Genomic DNA, 19,217 nt, shown 5'->3' with positions numbered 1-19,217 from the left:
GTCACAATGTTGAACTAATTGAATTTACATGGTGTACAACCTTATCTAACGAGAAGCGGGAAGCACAATTTATTAGGAGCGATTAGTTCTAATCATATTCGAAAGGTATTACGCACAACCTTTTTCTTTATCTGTTTTATATAAATGCGTGTTCACTTATAAGTAGTTGTGAGTTGTTCAAAGTAAAAAACTCATCTGGTTTTCTATAAAATCTGGAAAATATATCATGTATAATGTATACTATTAAATGTAGAACGACTTCTTCTACTTTTTATTAATTAATAGAGTAAGGGAGAATTACAAGTTATTAATAAAAAGAAAAAAGAAAAAAAAAAGTATTTTTCACATATGCATTTTCAGTAATAAGTAGCTAAACTTAATGATAAAGTGTAAATTTCTATTTTAATTAAAATACTATTTTTTCCCTATTTAAATTAAAATACAAATTTCAGTTATATGTTAAAGACATGTGCCTTTAATTGGATTTCTTTTATTAAGATTCCTTTTCACTTTTTTTCTTTTCTTTTCTATTACTTTTATTGTTTTAATACGTTTATGTTAGTTTATATGTTTTTTTAAATATATAAAATTAGGGGTAACTTTGTCATTAGTAGGGACATTTTTTAGTAGTTTAAGGGAGAAGATTGATGCAATTGGTAGTTTGGGTCCTTTGGGAGACATAGAAAACGAGGTGTTAGTTCGAGGGGGTTATGTAAAAATATGTGAACTTTTTTGTTGGTTTTGCATGGTTGAAGTTTTTTCCGTAAGCCATTACTATACTTTTATAATAGCCATACTTTTCCTTACTATATTAGAGAAAACGAGACTCAATGTCAAGAGGATGAGGACCTTTTGGTCCAACTTTTAGTCTAATGTGTGCACAATGGTTCCATCATCCGAGGGACCGTGAACCCTGCATTGTGGGTGGAGCTAACCAATGTTTTGAATCCAAGGGCGAGTAAAGTCTAGACTCCTAGCCAGCTATCATCGAAGTATGGAACGTTGCGAAAAGACTACAAAGACTTTTCTGGTCTGTTAAATCATAAAACTGGCTTTGGCTGGGATCCAATATTAAACACAGTTTGTGGGACCCCGACGCAATGGGAGCGTGTGAAGATGATATGCTCTATTCCAAACTAGCTTGGTATGATCACTCTTATATATTATTTGGGGAATAATAATTTTTTCTGGTTTCCGTAGGTGGATCCGAAAATTTCTCGCTTCAAAGCAAGAGGGTGCCGTAACTACGAGGAACTCGGGATCATATTCGATCGGTCCACAGCAACTGGCATTCTCTGTCGGTCCTCCGCACAATCCCCGCCTGACACCGATGAGGAAGCACATCTTATGGACCGTATGCAGACAGAAGGCATACACGTGTACGATGGTGGGGTAGGTCGTAGAGGTCAACCTGAAGGTTATCCGTCACCCACATTTGTTGACCTTGGCAGTCCACATGATGAGGAGACTGGTGGACCTTCGTTTGTTAGAGGTCGCCGTAGTGGGAAAGAGCCAATGGTGAAGGATACAAGGGGTAGGGGAAATGCCCTGGCACGCGGTATCGGATTGGGCGTGAGCATGGGATCTTCAGGGAAAGGATCCTCAGGTAAAAAATCCTCCAGGGAAACAAAAGCCATGGTAAAAGCTTCGAAGCAGGCTATGTACGATGAGGTGAGGGAGCTAGCGAAGGCAAGAAGAGAATCCTTACAGCAGCAGACTCAGCAGGACTTGAGTTCGACACAACAATTAAGCACTGGCAAATCTGCACCTCCAATAAACCAAGCAATCGCCGTGCTTAATGAGTTGTAGGCTGAAATTACACTCGATACTTACGTGGCTACATCAATTGCCCTACTAGATGAAAAACTTGAAAACTTGTTTCTCCGTTGGAACAAAGAACACAGATTGCTTTGGCTATCAAAGGTCAAGCCCCTGGACTGACAATCTGAGTTAATTGGTGGAATGTGTTATTTTATGTTAGTTTAATGTATTTTAGCTATTAGCTATGAGACAAGTTATTTTATGTTAGTTTAATGTATTTTAGCTATTAGCTTTGAGATAAGTTTAATTGGTGCAATGTGTTTTACTACGTGTATATGTAACAATAATTAAGTGTTGAATGTGTTAGATGGTATTATTCACCAAATTATTTTAAACTGTATTGAACTAAGTCTCTATTAGTAGGATGGATGGATCTAACCTCCCTTTTGTACCTGTGAATGAAGATAGAGACGAGGAACTTGATGATCAGATTTTATTTTTAGTGAGTGCGATTGACTCATTAGACGACAATGAAAACACCAAAATGCCGCAACGCAACTTGCCATTACGATGGGCCATGTACATAACATACATGTTGAACGGTCACCCAGTGCCGTGTTTTCAAATGTTTTGTATGGAGCCACCGGATTTTATATCTTTGTGTTTTGAGTTGAGGGAGCGCCAGTTCATAGAAAGTACAAGGAACCTTGATGTTGAGGAAAGTGTCACTATATTTCTTTTGCTTACTGGGCACTGCCAAGGGCAGCGGATCGCTGCAGATCACTTTCAACACTCCACGGAGACAATAAACCGACATTATAATAAGGTGTTGAGAGCAATAGGCTATCTGGCCAAGGTCTACATCAAAGTGAGACACAGGACTAGGGTGTACCCACATGTACGCGATAATCCTAAATATTATCCTTGGTTCAAGGTGAGTGTTGTTCATTTATGACACATCGGCTCTATCAATGCCACTGTTCAAAACTTGTAAAACAATGTACATTTTTAAGTTTATTTTTGTTTGAAAATTATTACAGGATTGTATTGGTGCAGTCGATGGCACACACATAAAGGCACAAAGCACCAACGCCTCTTTGGTGGCCACAAAAATGAGTGCACACATAACATTATGGCAATATGCAATTTTGATATGTTATTCATGTTCGTGTACGTTGGCTGGGAGGGAACCGCGAACGATGGCCGCATTTTTAAGGATGCTGTTACAACTGACCAAGGCTTTGAGTGGCCTATAGATGGTTAGTACGTTGCATACAATTGCGTAATTTTCTATCCATCATAGATTTTCATGCTCTTAAATAAACTTTGGGTATTTTATTTATGAAGGGCACTATTATGTGGCTGATTCTGCATACTCATGCATGCAAGGTTTCTTGCCTCCTTATAAAGGGGAGAGGTATCATCTCTCCCATTTTCGTAATAGGCCTCTACCCCGTGGATACAAGAAACTGTTTAATTTCAGACACTCCTCACTACGAATGATTATTGAGAATTGCTTCTCCAGATTGAAGAGGAGATGGCGTATTTTATACGAATTGCATAAGTACTTATTGCCACGTCAACCTGGCATTATAATGGCATGCTGTACACTGCACAACTTCATCGGGACACATAATCCAAATGATCAAATATTCAACGGCACTGATGCAGCAGAACCAGGGATGAATGAGCAACCTTATGCATATGGCAATGATGATGAGGCAGGCCCCTCACATTCAGGACAGTATGACTTCTCATTTGAAGCTGGTATTGAAATGGCCAATTTTAGAGAAGGCATTGCACAAGTAATGTGGGATAATGCACATGGAAACGAAGATGGAGATAATTAAAAAAATGGCAATTATAATGTTGAAGTAATATTTTTTATAATGCCCGTGCATTTTGATATGGTTGAGATTGTTTTATGGTTGATAAGACTTTTCAATGTAAGACAAATATGTGAAATTGACTAATATGTATGTTGTTTGTGTGGGTCATTCGAATTTCATATTTTGTTATGTCAAATAGTCTACCTGTACATGAGAAGTTTGTTGTTCTATGCTGCATTACCAAGTAGATATGAACGTTAAGGTGAATTGTACATGTGGTGCTGGACCCATGACACTCCTCATTTCAAGAACAAAAAGAAACTATATGAGACGCTTTTACAAGTGTCCCCTAGGCAAGGTATGAACTCATAAGCAATCGCAGGTCTCACATTGAAGCCACATTTTTATGTCTTTTGATTCTTGACACATTTGTTGTATTTAACAATGGCAGTCTCATTCTGTTTTAATGTGTTATTGTAGAATCATCCCGGAGGTTTTTATTGGGAAGATGAGTTAATGCAAAATTTGCCAGAAGCGGTACATGATGACGACTCTGTGGGTTTACGTGCTCAGGGCAGCGCGTCGGGCATGCCGTGGACCGTCGGGGGCATTATGCGATGTTGTGGTATTACAGAGATTTGCATCTTGTGTTTCTTAGGGATATTGTTTTTGTTGGTTGTCATGTTTGCCTGAAGTGGTTTGGTTTTGTTTGTACTGCGGGTGGGATGTGAAACCATTGTTTATTATGCATCTCTGTTGCTTCTACCGGACTCAGTTTATTGTATAATATATGTCGGATATTTCTAGAGATTGCTACTTGAACTGTTTTATTTTCAGTACCGTTCGTGAACTGTAATGGAGCTATGCATTTGACTGGCTGCCAAGCTTTGTTCGGAATTGACCTGCGTGGTTTTTTTTTTTTCTTTCCATAGATTTATGTATGTTTTTTCTTTCTTTATTTTACATTATTATATGTGTGCATTTGTCTTAGATTTATCTTACCCAAATTAATTTAAGTTAAATGACATTAATTTCGGTTTTTAAATGATATTTTGCGAAAATTAATTTATAGTAAAAATAGAAGAAAAAGAGGTATTCTTCTTGGATTTTAAAAAGTAAATTAATTTATATTAAACAAAAAATGCGGTATTTTTTTTAGATTGAAAAAAGCAATGTAATTAAAATTAAAAGCAAAAATAGTTTTATTTGGGCATAAATCCACATAGCATCGATCTCCTAGACCAACAGGGAATACAAAATGATTAGGGGCAAAATGGGAAACCAAGAAATGGACAGTGAAGATGAGGACTGGGCCTTCTCGAACTGCAGGGAATCAACAGCCAGCAGCATGTTCTCTTGGTCTGGGCTGCACGTGGGTTGCAATTTTATTATTTTTTAAATTTTATAATTAATTTTAATTAAGTATGAAATTTTCCTTTTAATAGTCATTTTTTAATTATTATATTTATTTTAATCATAATTCCATACTACTTTTCATAACACCAATCATTATATACAACTTTTCATACTTCCAATCATTTCTAATCATTTTCTACTATTAAAAAACACTACTTTTCAATCTCAAAAATTCAACACCCAAACACAATTTCAAAAAAAACTCTAAACTCTATTTGCCTAGAAATTCGTAAAGAGAATAAAAATTCAATTCTGATTTCAAAAATTCAATATCCAAACACACCATTAAGGTTTTTTTTTTTTTTTTTTTTTTTTTTTTTTTTTTTTTTTTTTGCGGAAGAGGACATGCGTGGCCGAAATCAACCTGAAATCCTTCAATTTTCCACGTTATCCATCAAAATGAATAACAACCACATTGAGCCAATAACTTGCGCAACGCTGTCTTAAAGGGATAGTTCAATCGACTGGAAACCACGCCTTATGAAGTGGAGATCATTAGTTCGAATCCTTCCTTTTCCCTTCCCCTCATGTATAGACATGTCAAAAATAAAAATAAAAGTAACTTGCACAATGCACGGGATACGTTCCATTATATATTAAAAAAGCGTGTGTAAAAAGAGTAAAGTAAAACATTTAAACAAAAAAATTGTGTACTTCTAATATATTTTTAAATGAAGAATAGCTCTCATGGCGATAACAATAAATTTGGAGTGTCAAGTTGAACTGCGAAACTACCCCTTGCTTTAGGAAGGTTTGGGCCTCCAAAATTTAAAAAATGTTGTAAAATTAAAAAAAGAAAAAAGGTAATTTAATGAAATTAATGTTACCTCAAAAATTTTATTTTATTTTTAGTTCTATCTTCCCTCTCTTAAAATTTTAGTTCTGCCTTGGTCATTGGTCAATCATATATATATATGATGGCATGGGAGATGTCACCAAGATCGTATGATAAAAAAAACATGTAGTGAATTGTCCGGGGCAGAGCGAGAAGGGGTCGAGAGGGGTCAAATACCGCTCTCAACTTTCAAAACCTAATTTTTTTTTTTTTAAAAAAAAAATAATAAAATTAGGTTTTTAATTTTTAATATATTAATATTTTTTTATTAAAAGTGACACGTGTTGCATTTTTATTGGTCTGACGTGGCAACCTAACAGTTTCTGTTAACTTTGTAGACGAAAAACAACTTCAGGGAGTAATTCGTAATTTTAGTTTACTACAAGGACCTTACAATAATTTTTTATACCACAGGAAGTGATTCGTAATTTAGGTCAACTCTAGAGACCAATGGTTCAATTATCCATAAAATTTTTTTATACATATGTTCCAGTTGCCCACCCTTAGCAACTCGCTCACCCTCCACTGTGATTTTCTCCCTCCACTGTGATTTTCTTTTGTTGTCACTATTCAAGGTGTTTCTGTAATTAGGTTAAAAAAAAATTACAAAAGTTGAAGAAGAGACGAAGGTTGAAGATGATGCAAGCCTTTTCTCTCTCTCTCTCTCTCTCTCTCTCTTTCTTCAAAATGCATCGTTTAATTAACAAGGTAGTGAGGCACATTTAATTCTTTGCCTAAAATAAAATTAAAAAATTAATTTTTTTTTTAAAAAAATAAAAAATAAAATGTTGTGCCTACTTTAACAAGGCATGGCTTTTTTTGAAAGTTGAAACTGACAAGTGACAAGGCAGTAAGGCACTGTACTGACCCCTCACGACTTAGTGAGTAATAATAAACATGGTGATAGGTTATTATGTAGTGAGCTCAGTTATTTATAAATCATATACGCAATGTTACATTTTATCATTTGACAATGTCATCATGGATGCAGTATATATATAATATATGTTGTAATAAGAGATCATGTCATAGTTTAACTTCATATGGTCTACCCAAGATATTAACTCATTCCAGGCAAGGTTGGCGCTATCCCGAAGGACCTGTAATACAACATTAGTGTCCCGAATATGTACGCTACCGTCCATCATTAAGAGCCCGACCGAGTCCGGCCTTGAGTGTCCCACGTTGCTAATAACATCTGTAACCATGATCCCATTAAAGCATTTAAGCATACAAGTATATCCATGTGAGTTTTTACTCAATTGTATCATATGACTCCTCCACAAAGTCCTTTTTAGGCTCCACAACCTCGAAATATGAAAAAAACCTATCATCAGTCCTACTCCTGAACTAAAACTGATTCTATGCTCTAATAAGTTCAAAGTAGGTATTTTGCCTGAACCACGAATGTTCGGTAAACGAGGATGGAACGTTTGGCCAGGGGATCAAACATTCGTTCCTGGCAAGAACCAAAACTAATCTAACCTAGGATCTTAGTAATACTCTAACATGGTTCTAAGCCATACATCATGCTAGAATCACAATGTATTAAATCATCAAAATACTAAACCTATTATCAAGCTAGTATTAAGTCCATAATAACGACTAGAAGATTAAACAACTAGAAAGATAAATCGACAACATAATGGCTACAAAAGAACAAGCTTGAACTAATTAAGAGCATTACCTCGTTACAGCGAAATGTCTTCCTCACATCGAAGCATCTCTCACACTCTTACTATAGTAATGGGGCTCAAAGTGCCAGATTACACAGAATAAAACAAAAAGGTGGTGAGATATTTATAAGGGAGAAATTGTAAATGATAAGAATGAGCTAACTTGCCACTTGTTGAACGTTCGGTACGCAATCTCGAATGTTTGTGTACTATTGTGAACATTTGTTGTATGGTCCTCAAATGTTCGTGTACTATTTGTCGTATATGTCAACGGTGTGGGATGTACCTTCTGACACATAGTACAACAAGTCCTCGATCGTTCGCAATGGGAACTTTGATCCTTTGTAAATCTCAGTCAACGTTCAGTTAACGGAGAAAGTAAAAAAAATCTTAATTTTCAATTAAGACCTACTTAATCCAATTAATATTATGGGTACTACAATAATAAAAAATTTATATTGGTTATGTTTTTATATTTAGATTGTTCTTTTAAATTAAATGTTTTTTTTATATATATATATTTGGATTGCTCTTTTCTATAATTATTTTTATATTTAATTGTTTATAAATATATATAATTTTTATTTCATATTTTAATTGCATAAAAAATATAGTTGTAGTTACATAAGATTATGGAGAACAACAATGATTCTATTCAGCTCCAATTAAATTTAAGAGAAAAATATATATTAGCCCCCCAAACTACCACCCTTTCTCTCGATGGCACCCGGAACTACCAACCCTTGCACTCCGACCCCCCAAACTACCAACCTCTCATTTTTTGGCCCCCTCTGTCAGTTTAAGTCATCAAATTGGATGGAAACAAGTCAACTGCCGTGCACGTGATATTTTTAGCCCCAAAAGCCCGAAATTGCCCCTCTGTACAAATCCGGATTTACGAAAATGCCCTGCTTGCCTTAAACACACGTATGAGGTGAAAAGTGGCAAAATATTACAATTTTGCCACTTTTTCACCATATTGAAAACTGACTTGTCTTATTATTGAACACTGACTTGTCTTATTTTAGGGTTAGTCGAATATTTTCCAGCTTCTACAGGTTTGCAATCAGGCCAGGCGGAGGTAGAACCAGTCGACCGAGTTCATAGAGGTGTCGATCAGCCGGGCTTCGGTTTTGGGGTAGGGCCGAATCAAAGGCTTGGATCTAAAGCTCGCGGGCGTCCGGGGTTCACGGGAGTTACGTTGCTCGGACCTTGGCACTGCGTCGCCGGACGTGGGTTGCTAGAGGTGCGTCGCTGGACGTGGTTGCCGGAGTTGCCTTGCCTTGCTAGAGGTGTGCTGATCTACGTGTTGCTCTGCATTTTGGAGTTGGGTTTTTCGGACACTAGAGGTAATATAGACAATGTAGCCATTTTTTATCTCTACGTGATTCTTGTTTTGGGTATTTTTATATAGGGTACTGAATCTTCATGATTGTTGCCTGTTGTGCAAATATCTACTTAAATAAATAGGCAAATACTTGTACGTATTACTCGCAAGTGCACAAGATCAAAACAATAGTATAGCAGGCAAATACGAGATCATTCCCACGAGGATTAGTATAAATTGTATTTAAAGAGAAATTCCTAAAAGCGATATGTTGAATAAGACAGGATAAAATATTGAATTAAAAATACTATGAAGAAAAGGTAGGGCTTCGATATCCACCGCTAATCATACTCAAATAAGATTCGCAATATACACAATACTACAATCATAACATGATGCTTAATGCTTACCAGCCACAAGGGAATGGTATCTTCTCCTAAAACTATTGATTTCCCTAAACAACGAGTTAGGCATGGTATCTACTCTAACTCTTTTCTTCCTTGAAGGATTTAGCATGGTATCTACTAAGTTGTTCTTCAAGAAAGCATAAATCTATGGAAATCGGTAAACACACTCAGATTGAAATATGGTATCTATTCCAGTTGTCTTTATGTTGATTAATCCAAGAACCTGTGTCGGGGTTCTTCCGTTACTCTATTATGCCTGGGATTCGGTCATCCAAATTGACATAAATAACAAATCTATACAACAAGAATATGGTAGCTAAACATAAACATGCGAGGAATTCAAGAAACTAGAATTAATCAAGTTAAGTATCAATATATAAATTGTAGCAAGGCAAATTGAAAAACTTAAAAAGATATGATTAGGGCTTCAATCGAGCCCTAACTAAAGTATAAGTTACAACTAATATAAACTAAAATTATATACATACAGAAAATAAATAAAGGAAGAAAATAAAAACTAGAAAGAACCTCCTTGATGTAGTCTTTGATTCTTCCTCAAAGCTTCTGTGTCTTTCTTCAAAGGCTAGAGTCCTATTTATAGGGATTAGAGAAGCTTTAGAAGCTCTAGAATTCCTATTACAATTCTAAGTAGGTTTTCTAGTCCAAAAATAATAATTACAAGTCTTCTCCTTTTCTGAAATTTCTATCCAAGTAGGAAAAGGATTCCAAAATTCGTACAGATTTGCGGTCTTTTATTTCGGGGCGATTTTGGCATGGAAAACGTCCGAATTAGGAAAAACCTATTTCTGACATATTTGTTGCCTTTTTTATTAGATTTTTAACGCTACCAATGTTGTTGCAATCTGATACTTGAGCCAAAAGTTATGATTAAATTACTGAGACGTACTCATTCTGGATTCTTTCCAAAGATAACGAATTTTTGCCAACTTCTCTTTCCTTAAATTCAAAATTGATTTGGAGTTTGAATCTATCCAAAAGTGAGTTTGCTGACTTCATTATAATCTTAGAATTTGATCAGTTTTTCTTCTAAAACCTGAAAAATACAAGAAAACACAAAAACAACACAAAACATCAAATTATAACAAAACTAAGAGCTTAACATATGTAAATTAAGTGGCTTGAATGTGTAACATTCAGCACTTATCAAACCCCCAAACTTACATGTTGCTAGTCCCCTAGCAATGCAGAATTGAAAATAAAATGAAAACTAAAACAATCACTACTCTACCTCCTCTGTCGCGGGAAACACGATTGCATTTAGCGTATGCAATAAGCCTTTTAAACCCCTAGGACTCCCTAGTGGACGAGTGAAGTTTCGTGAGGGTTTGCCATGAATAATACCCACAAACATTATGCCAAAATTCATGTTTATTCCAAAGAGTTAAGTGTCACCAAAATTATGATTCTCATTCATTAGCAAGCTTAGAAAGATAAACTCCATCTTCAATATAAAATAGAATTCCAAAGTCTAACCACTTACAAACGACAAGCTCAGGCATCATAAGTTCAATTCAGTGTAAGGTGAACTAACACATAATCATGAGGCTTCAAATTGATTCCAATGTGCAATGATTCAATATCTCAAAATTCACTGGGATCCCCATCAAATTGAATAACCAAGGCATAATAGCAAGAGCTTTATTTTTTTATTTTTTATTTTTTATTTTTTACTTTTTATTTTATTTTTTATTTTTTTATTATATTTTTTTTCCCAGACTGTGCAATGCTTAGTTCTCTTAAGCTTTCTAATTGACCCATGTAACGAGTGTTAGACTAATGCTCCCAAACCAGATGGTTTTAAGGCATTAAGTGTTGAAACACCCCTAAGAGCTTACTAACTCGAGTCAAAAAGGCTACAGAACTAAACTAGTCATGACTTTAACCAATCTGAATTTCTCACTTTTTGACGCGAACATTCACTGCTTAATGAGGCAAGAAGTCCAGTTACTCGGTGAAAGCTTCAAAAATGGTTTTTATTATTATTATTGTTATAAATACGCCAAGGTATCCATTTAACAAGTCGCCCAGCTTCACTTAAGACATTGAAAAATACACAATCAGGTTTATATATCATACCTCAAAAATTATATGCTAATGTGCTTGTGATAGTTTAGATTGAAACAAATGAATCCTTAGATGCCAAAAGTAAGTAGTAGGACTTTAGCATCAATTTCAAATGATCATGTGTTCAACATTCTAAGCTCACCAATGAAATTTAAATCACAATTTTTAGATCAACCAAAGTCTTAAAAATAACATGAACATGCAATTTCATTTTTTTTTTTTTTTAACAAAAAGTGTGTGTGTGTCCCATACCCCCAAACTTAAATTACACATTGTCCTCAATGTGTAGATAGAATGGAAAGATCATACCCGGGAGATGAGAAAATTGGTTGGACTAGGTATGGCTCGTAGCATACCCCCAAACTTGAATGCAAAAACACTTGTTCCTGAAAAACAAAACTAGAAAAACAAAACCAAGGAAAGGAAAACTAAAAAAATAAAAATAAAATAAAAATAGAAACTAAAATTAACCACAATAAAACTCAAATTAACCAAAATAAAATGAACAATAATTAAAAACAAAACCAGAATTCTTTAAAGGATATGGATTTGTAGTGCATGCAGTGGCCTCAATACCACTAATCTGGGCAGATGCGCTTGAGCTCCTAGACTGCTCGAGCGTTTTTGGTAGTAGCTTTTGAGTTTAAACTTGAAGCACCAATCTTTTCTTCTCTTGGACCATAGAGAATGAATTCTACCTACAAAAAGGTAGATCCTAATTTTCACAGATCGGGGTAAATCAATCTGAGAATTCTCAAACAATTTCTCATCCGGAAGGGAATCATGAACTGAAATACTATGAGGAGAATACTCATAGAGTTTTTCTATTTTGATGACCTCAGTTTGCTCGTCTAATGGTCCTAGCAGACTACTCTCATGGCATCTTGGTAATTCGGGAATAGGAGTTAATGTTGAAGAAGCCTCAGTGCTCACTTTCTTGCCTTTTTCCCATTGTAGATCATGTGTGACCTCAATTCGCTCCTCCTTCCCCTCTTCCTTATGATTTTCAACCACTTCTTCACTCATCAATGTTGTGATAGCTTGCTCATGATAGGAATAACTCCAATCCTCCACGTAATATCCACTAGGATTAGCCACCAACTGACTTTGAAGCTCTTCTTCTCTTTCTCTTTTGAGGTGGTTGATGATTTGTTCATAGTCAGCTTCTATTGTGAATTCGCCCCTTTTTCTCTCACTTAACTCTTTGGCCAACTCCCCCACTTGTGTTTCCAATCTTTGGATAGCTTGACTGGTCTGAGTATTGCTCTGTTGTTGTATAGTCATATATTGGAGTAGAGCACTTTCGAGGTCATTCTTCTTTGGCTTTGGATTTGGTTGGACCGCTTGTGGTGGAGCTTGATAGTTATATCCTTGCTGGAAATTTCTTTGCTGCCTTTGTAGATTCTGCACATTCTGATTGTTACTCCATGAAAAATTGGGATGGTTTCGCCACCCTGCATTGTATGTGTTGGAGTATGGATTGTTCTTTGGAGGATAATTATTTTGGCTCACATAATTTGCTTGCTCTTGATCTGTAAATGAAAGCATGGGGCAAGTCTCAGTGGTGTGGTCAGAATGAGAACATATGGCACATACCTCAACTTGAGCAATCTGTTGAATGGGAGAGATGTGATGAGTAGTCATGGCTTTTACTAGCATGTCCAGTTTCCTCTCCATGGTAGCCATCTGAGTTTGAACGCCATTATTGACATTTACTTCATAGACGCCCTTTCCTTTGAGTCCTTGTCTTTCTCAGGATGAAAATTGTTGGGAGTTTTCGCTTAAAGTCTCAAAAAGTTCTATGGCCTCCTCGCTATTCTTCTCCATTAACGTGCCTCCACAAGCTGAATCTACAAGACTTTTTTTAGAATAATTTAAACCTTCAAAAAAAGCTTGTACCTGATCGTCTTGAGATAGATTATGATGTGGACATTTTAGAAGTAGCTCCTTGAAGTGTTCCCATGCCTCAAAGAATAGGTCTCCATCTTTTTGTTGGAAGGTTTGAATCTCCCTCCTCAATTGCCTAGTCCGTTGGGCTGGAAAGAATCTTTTCAAGAACTTTGTGATCAACTCCTCCCAATTGTGAATAGACCCTGCAGCCAAAGAATTCAACCATAACTTAGCATTATCTTTCAAGGAAAAAGGGAAGAGAATTAACCTGATTCCTTCCGCATTTAAGCCACGGATGTTTTGAGTTTTGCAAAGATCAAAGAAGTCCCGAATGTGTAGATATGGATCCTCTGTAGGTGTGCCTCTATAGTGTGGAACCATATTGAGCAACGGAGACAAATCAAAATTGCTTTGCAAATTTGGTTGAAAAGCAATGCAAGAGGGTTGATTTGGATTTTGTGGTATGAAGGAACTCTTCATTGGCTTCCGCTCGGGTGGATTCTCTACACGTACTTCTGCCATGTCGTCCTCAACTTTGAATACGTTTTTTTTTTTTTTAATTTTTTTTAATTTTTTTACATGAACATAAGCATAAATAAAGGAAAACAAAAACAAAAATAAAAATTAAAGGAAAAAAGCCTTCTTTTTTTTTTTTTTAGATTATCATAAACAGAAATAACTAAAATAAAAGGAAAACTTTAAAAACAAAATTTAACACAATCCCCGGCAACGGCGCCAAAAACTTGTTGTGCAAATATCTACCTAAATAAATAGGCAAATACTTGTACGTTTTACTCGCAAGTGCACAAGATCAAAACAATAGTATAGCAGACAAATACGAGATCATTCCCACGAGGATTAGTATAAATTGTATTTAAAGAGAAATTCCTAAAAGCGATATATTGAATAAGACAGGATAAAAGATTGAATTAAAAATACTATGAAGAAAAGGTAGGGCTTCGATATCCACCGCTAATCATACTCAAATAAGATTCGCAATATACACAATACTACAATCATAACATGATGCTTAATGCTTACCAGCCACAAGGGAATGGTATCTTCTCCTAAAACTATTGATTTCCCTAAACAACGAGTTAGGCATGGTATCTACTCTAACTTTTTTCTTCCTTGAAGGATTTAGCATGGTATCTACTAAGTTGTTCTTCAAGAAAGCATAAATCTATGGAAATCGGTAAACACACTCAGATTGAAATATGGTATCTATTCCAGTTGTCTTTATGTTGATTAATCTAAGAACCTGTGTCGGGGTTCTTCCGTTACTCTATTATGCCCAGGACTCAGTCATCTAAATTGACATAAATAACAAATCCATACCACAAGAATATGCTAGCTAAACATAAACATGCGAGGAATTCAAGAAACTAGAATTAATCAAGTTAAGCATCAATATATAAATTGTAGCAAGACAAATTGAAAAACTTAAAAAGACATGATTAGGGCTTCAATCGAGCCCTAACTAAATAATTAGTTACAACTAATATAAACTAAAATTATATACATACAGAAAATAAATAAAGGAAGAAAATAAAAACTAGAAAGAACCTCCTTGATGTAGTCTTTGATTCTTCCTCAAAGCTTCTGTGTCTTTCTTCAAAGGCTAGAGTCTTATTTATAGGGATTAGAGAAGCTTTAGAAGCTTTAGAATTCCTATTACAATTCTAAGTAGGTTTTCTAGTCCAAAAAGAATAATTACAAGTCTTCTCCTTTTCTGAAATTTCTATCCAAGTAGGAAAAGGATTCCAAAATTCGTACAAATTTGCGGTCTTTTATTTCGGGGCGATTTTGGCATGGAAAACGTCCGAATTAGGAAAAACCTATTTCTGACATATTTGTTTCCTTTCTTATTAACTTTCTAACGCTACCAAATTTGTTGCAATCTGATACTTGAGCCGAAAGTTATGATTAAATTACTGAGACGTGCTCATTCTGGATTCTTTCCAAAGATAACGAATTTTTGCCAACTTCTCTTTCCTTAAATTCAAAATTGATTTGGTGTTTGAATCTATCCAAAAGTGAGTTTGTTGACTTTATTATAATCTTGGAATTTGATCGGTTTTTCTTCTAAAACCTGAAAAATACAAGAAAACACAAAAACAACACAAAACATCAAATTATAACAAAACTAAGAGCTTAACATATGTAAATTAAGGGGTTTGAATGTGTAACATTCAGCACTTATTATTGCCAAAATTTAGAAAGAGGGAAATTCATATGGCATTTTTACTAGTTGGGATGTTGATTGTTTAGTGTTTGATTTAGTAGTAGGGCCATATGTCGAGTGAATTGTCTGGCTTTACATGAATGTTTGGGAAAAAGGTCAGTAGATTAATGTCTGCCTTTACAGGATGTTGATTGTTTAGTCTGGTTGGTTTTGTTGTGTAGTGTCCGAGTGGGTCTAAATGGTATGTGGTCCCCTATTAAATAATGCAGCTTCTCACTTATAAAAAAAAAAAAAAAAAAAAAAAAAAAAAAAAGGCAGCTTCTGTTGTGTTATTCTGACTTTTTGAAGTTGGTCTGGTCCCCTATTGATGAATATTCTATTATATGAGGGGCCATAGTGGGAGTTGGTCATTGTGCACTATATTCTATATGGTTAGCACCGGATTTGTGCACTATATTCTATTATGGTTAATGGGTCATTGTGCATGCATGCATGACACTAATAATGCACTGCACAGCATGCACGTTTGCTTATTTCTTGCTTATTTATTTATTTGTACTTATTTCTTGCATTGGATTATTTACTTATTTTTTGCACTTTCTGTTTTTTTGTGAAGATGACTAGACGAGACTTTGTTTTTAAGGTGCATTATGGAGGTCATATGGACAGACGGTTCATATATACCTGTGTTGGGGGTGATATATGATGAGTGCCAAATATTGTGTATTTGGACCTCTTGATTTACATTAGTTAGACCTTTAGCCTTGTTATTTTCTGATGCTTTGGTTTTCTGATCAAACTTAAATTCGATCGATCGAATTTTGCCCGAAGTCAATCGATCGAAATTTCCCAGAACTTACTTTTGCAGAAGCGCGCCAGAACACCCAATCAGGAGCTTCTCCATGACAAAAAGCAGTTCTCTCTCTGATTTTCTTAGCAGAACACGTTGGTTTCATGACCTTGGTTGTCTCTAGCAAGAGAGGAACCCTAGAGGGGGTTAGAGGAGTCATTTTACATGGGTTTCTAGCCTTAATTTCCTTCTATAAAAGCCATAGCCATGCCTCCTTGTTGAGAGAGTTCAGAGAGCAGTAGCTAGGATTAATTTCGTGCATTTTGTAGTTGATGTCAGTACCTCTTTTCTTTAGACATTTGTCTTTGTAAAGCTTTTCTTCTATTTTCATGTCTGTTCTTCATTTTCTTGTGGTGTTCTTAGTCATGGAAGGCTAGTAACCTCAACTAAGGTTGAGGATGAAACCTTTCCATTGATGACACTCACACTCTTGTTATACTACTTGCACTTTTAATGATATATCATATTTGTTGTTCAAATTCCATTCATTTAATGCTTTATTTTTTGCAATGAATGTGGTTGGTGGTAGATATAGGACATTTAATGTGTTTCAACCGATGGATACATTGTTTTATCGGTTTGAATGATGATATCCATTGTGATTTGTTTACTGAATGGATACATTGGATGATTTGATTTCAAATGGGTACTCTTTGTGATTTATCTTTGAGTTGGATTCATTTAATGGTTCTAGAGTTTGTGGTTAAGAAATTTGAATGACATCCAAAGCTTAATATTCTTTGGGTGTTCAAGTGGAAACTAAGAGTGTGAGTTGTTGGATTTAGTTTGGTAGATTCCTTAGCCTTAGTTCCTTTTTATTTGCATATTTCACTTCATCTCTTTGCTAAGTGTTTTTGTTCTTTTTTTCAACCCTCAAACCTTTGGAACTAGGTTAAAATAAAATTGATTAGACAAGACACTAAATTTTAACCATTTCCCTGTGGATTTGACCTCGCACTTGCACACACTATATTGCAAACGATTCGTGCGCTTGCGAGTACTCATTAAAACTCACAACAATATAGATGTGTACACGGAGGCCATTGAGCATGATAAGTTGTCATTTTCAGTCGTTCAGGGTATAGCAAAAAATTATGGATATCAATCTGGTGACCTAATTTATTACTTACTACCGGGTTGTACACTGCGTAACAGATTGAAATTAGTTACATCCAACTTTGATGTACGTGAAATGGTTGAAGCACACGCAAGTCTACCAATTGTTGAGTTGTACATAAATTCATTCAGTGAGTCCATTCCTGACAATGATGAGGAGAATTATGATGATGATTATGGGGATGACGAAGGGGGTTGTTCTAGGATCGATCGAGACGATCTATATTGGGATGAGGTGAATGAACCTGATCTTTTTGTTGAGAATAATGATGTGACTGGGCCATCTACTGGGGGGGGCATGAGAGAGGGTAGTGAAGACAGAGATGATGGTAGGGAGGGTGAAGAGGGTGAAGAGGGTGAAGAGAGTGAAGAGGGTGAAGAGGGTGATAAGAGTGAAGAGGAAGGTGTTGACAGTGGGTCTGATGATGATGATGATGCCAACTCAGACATGGCACGCAGTGACATTCTTACATCTCCTCCCAAGAGTGACAAGGAGTACGAGGTAGCCTCCCAGAGTCGGAGAAAACATGTGACAAAGCGGTCTGAGTTCCATCTGACTGACATGGGTAATCCAAAGTTTGTGGTTGGTAAAAAATTCCCGTCGATACAGGTTTTTAGAGAGGCGGTTAGAGAATGTAATGTAAAAATGGGAAAGGATGTTAAGTTCAAGAGGAATTACCTTGCCAAGTGTGTAGTGATATGCAGGGATGAACATTGTAAATATAGGATTTATGGGCGAAAATGCAAGGATGAGGAATCCTTTGAAGTAAGATCATTTCAGCCAAAACACAGTTGTAGGAGGAGACATGAGAATTCAATTCTGAAATCGAATTGGATTGCAGACAAGTTAATAGACAAGTTCAGAGCACAACCAAACATGCCTGTGAAGGCAATTGTAGATTAGGTGAAGGATAGGTGGGGTGTGGATGTCAAAGAACACAGGCTGTACAGGGCTAGAAGACTTGCAAAAGAAAATATCCGTGGAAAAGTGAATGAACAGTACAACAAGTTGTGGGATTATTTAGAGATGATAAGAAGAACAAACACTGGCAGTTGTGTAATGATGAAGATAGAGAGGCCGTTACCTGATATTCCAGGAAAATTTCAGAGGTTGTACTTCTCTTTAGCTGCCATGAAAAGAGGTTTTCTTGCTGGTTGTAGACCAATCATTGGCCTGGATGGATGCTTTTTAAAAGGCCCGCATAAGGGCCAACTATTGGTTGCAATTTCGAGGGATGCAAACAACCAGATGTATCCAGTTGCATTTGCAATTGTGGAAGCCGAAATTTAAAATAGTTGGACCTGGTTCTTAGAAGCTTTGCTATTGGACCTTGGCACTCCTCCCGCAGAGGGATGGACATTTATTTTTGATCGCCAGAAGGTAAAGTACCAATTAAAAATATTCCTTCATATTATTAATGATGTATATGTGAATGTTTGACATTAATTTTTACTTTGTGCAGGGTTTGGTACCGAGTTTAGATTCGGTTGCTCCCAATGCTGAGCATCGGATTTGTTGTAGACATTTATACGCAAACTACAGAGATGCAGGTCATAAAGGTGTGGCATTGAAGGATAAGCTGTGGAGCGCGGCTGCAGCATACACAAAGGCTGAATGAAGAAGGGAAGTGGAGGAACTAAATGAGATAAGCCCCGATGCGTACGATTACTTGTCCAAGATTGACCCAAGCACGTGGGCGAGGTCTTAGTTCAGTACCTTCCCCAAGTGTGACTTAATTGTGAACAACCTATCGGAGTGTTTCAATTCTTGGATTTTGAAACAACGTGACTTGCCAATTATATCGCTGCTTGAAATGTTGAGAACGAAATTGATGAAGAG

At 36.0% G+C, this 19,217-nt stretch overlaps 1 protein-coding gene and 1 non-coding gene across 2 annotated transcripts; both read left to right on the top strand.

The window, feature by feature from the left end:
- The first annotated feature begins 2,185 nt into the window (after positions 1–2,185).
- On the top strand, positions 2,186–3,611 carry LOC133876124 (uncharacterized). The gene is made up of 4 exons (XM_062314409.1): positions 2,186–2,695; positions 2,802–2,861; positions 2,948–3,020; positions 3,109–3,611. The coding sequence occupies exons 1-4, from the start codon at positions 2,186–2,188 to the stop codon at positions 3,609–3,611; spliced, it is 1,146 nt and encodes a 381-aa protein (XP_062170393.1).
- A 9,640-nt stretch (positions 3,612–13,251) lies between these two features.
- On the top strand, positions 13,252–13,358 carry LOC133876575 (small nucleolar RNA R71). Its single transcript, XR_009901569.1, has one exon. It is a non-coding gene; the product is annotated as a small nucleolar RNA R71 (small nucleolar RNA).
- The last annotated feature ends 5,859 nt before the right edge of the window (positions 13,359–19,217 follow it).

Source organism: Alnus glutinosa, chromosome 8 (genome assembly GCF_958979055.1).
Source record: "Alnus glutinosa chromosome 8, dhAlnGlut1.1, whole genome shotgun sequence".
NCBI lineage: Eukaryota > Viridiplantae > Streptophyta > Magnoliopsida > Fagales > Betulaceae > Alnus > Alnus glutinosa.
This window is presented reverse-complemented; position numbering and strand designations above follow the sequence as displayed.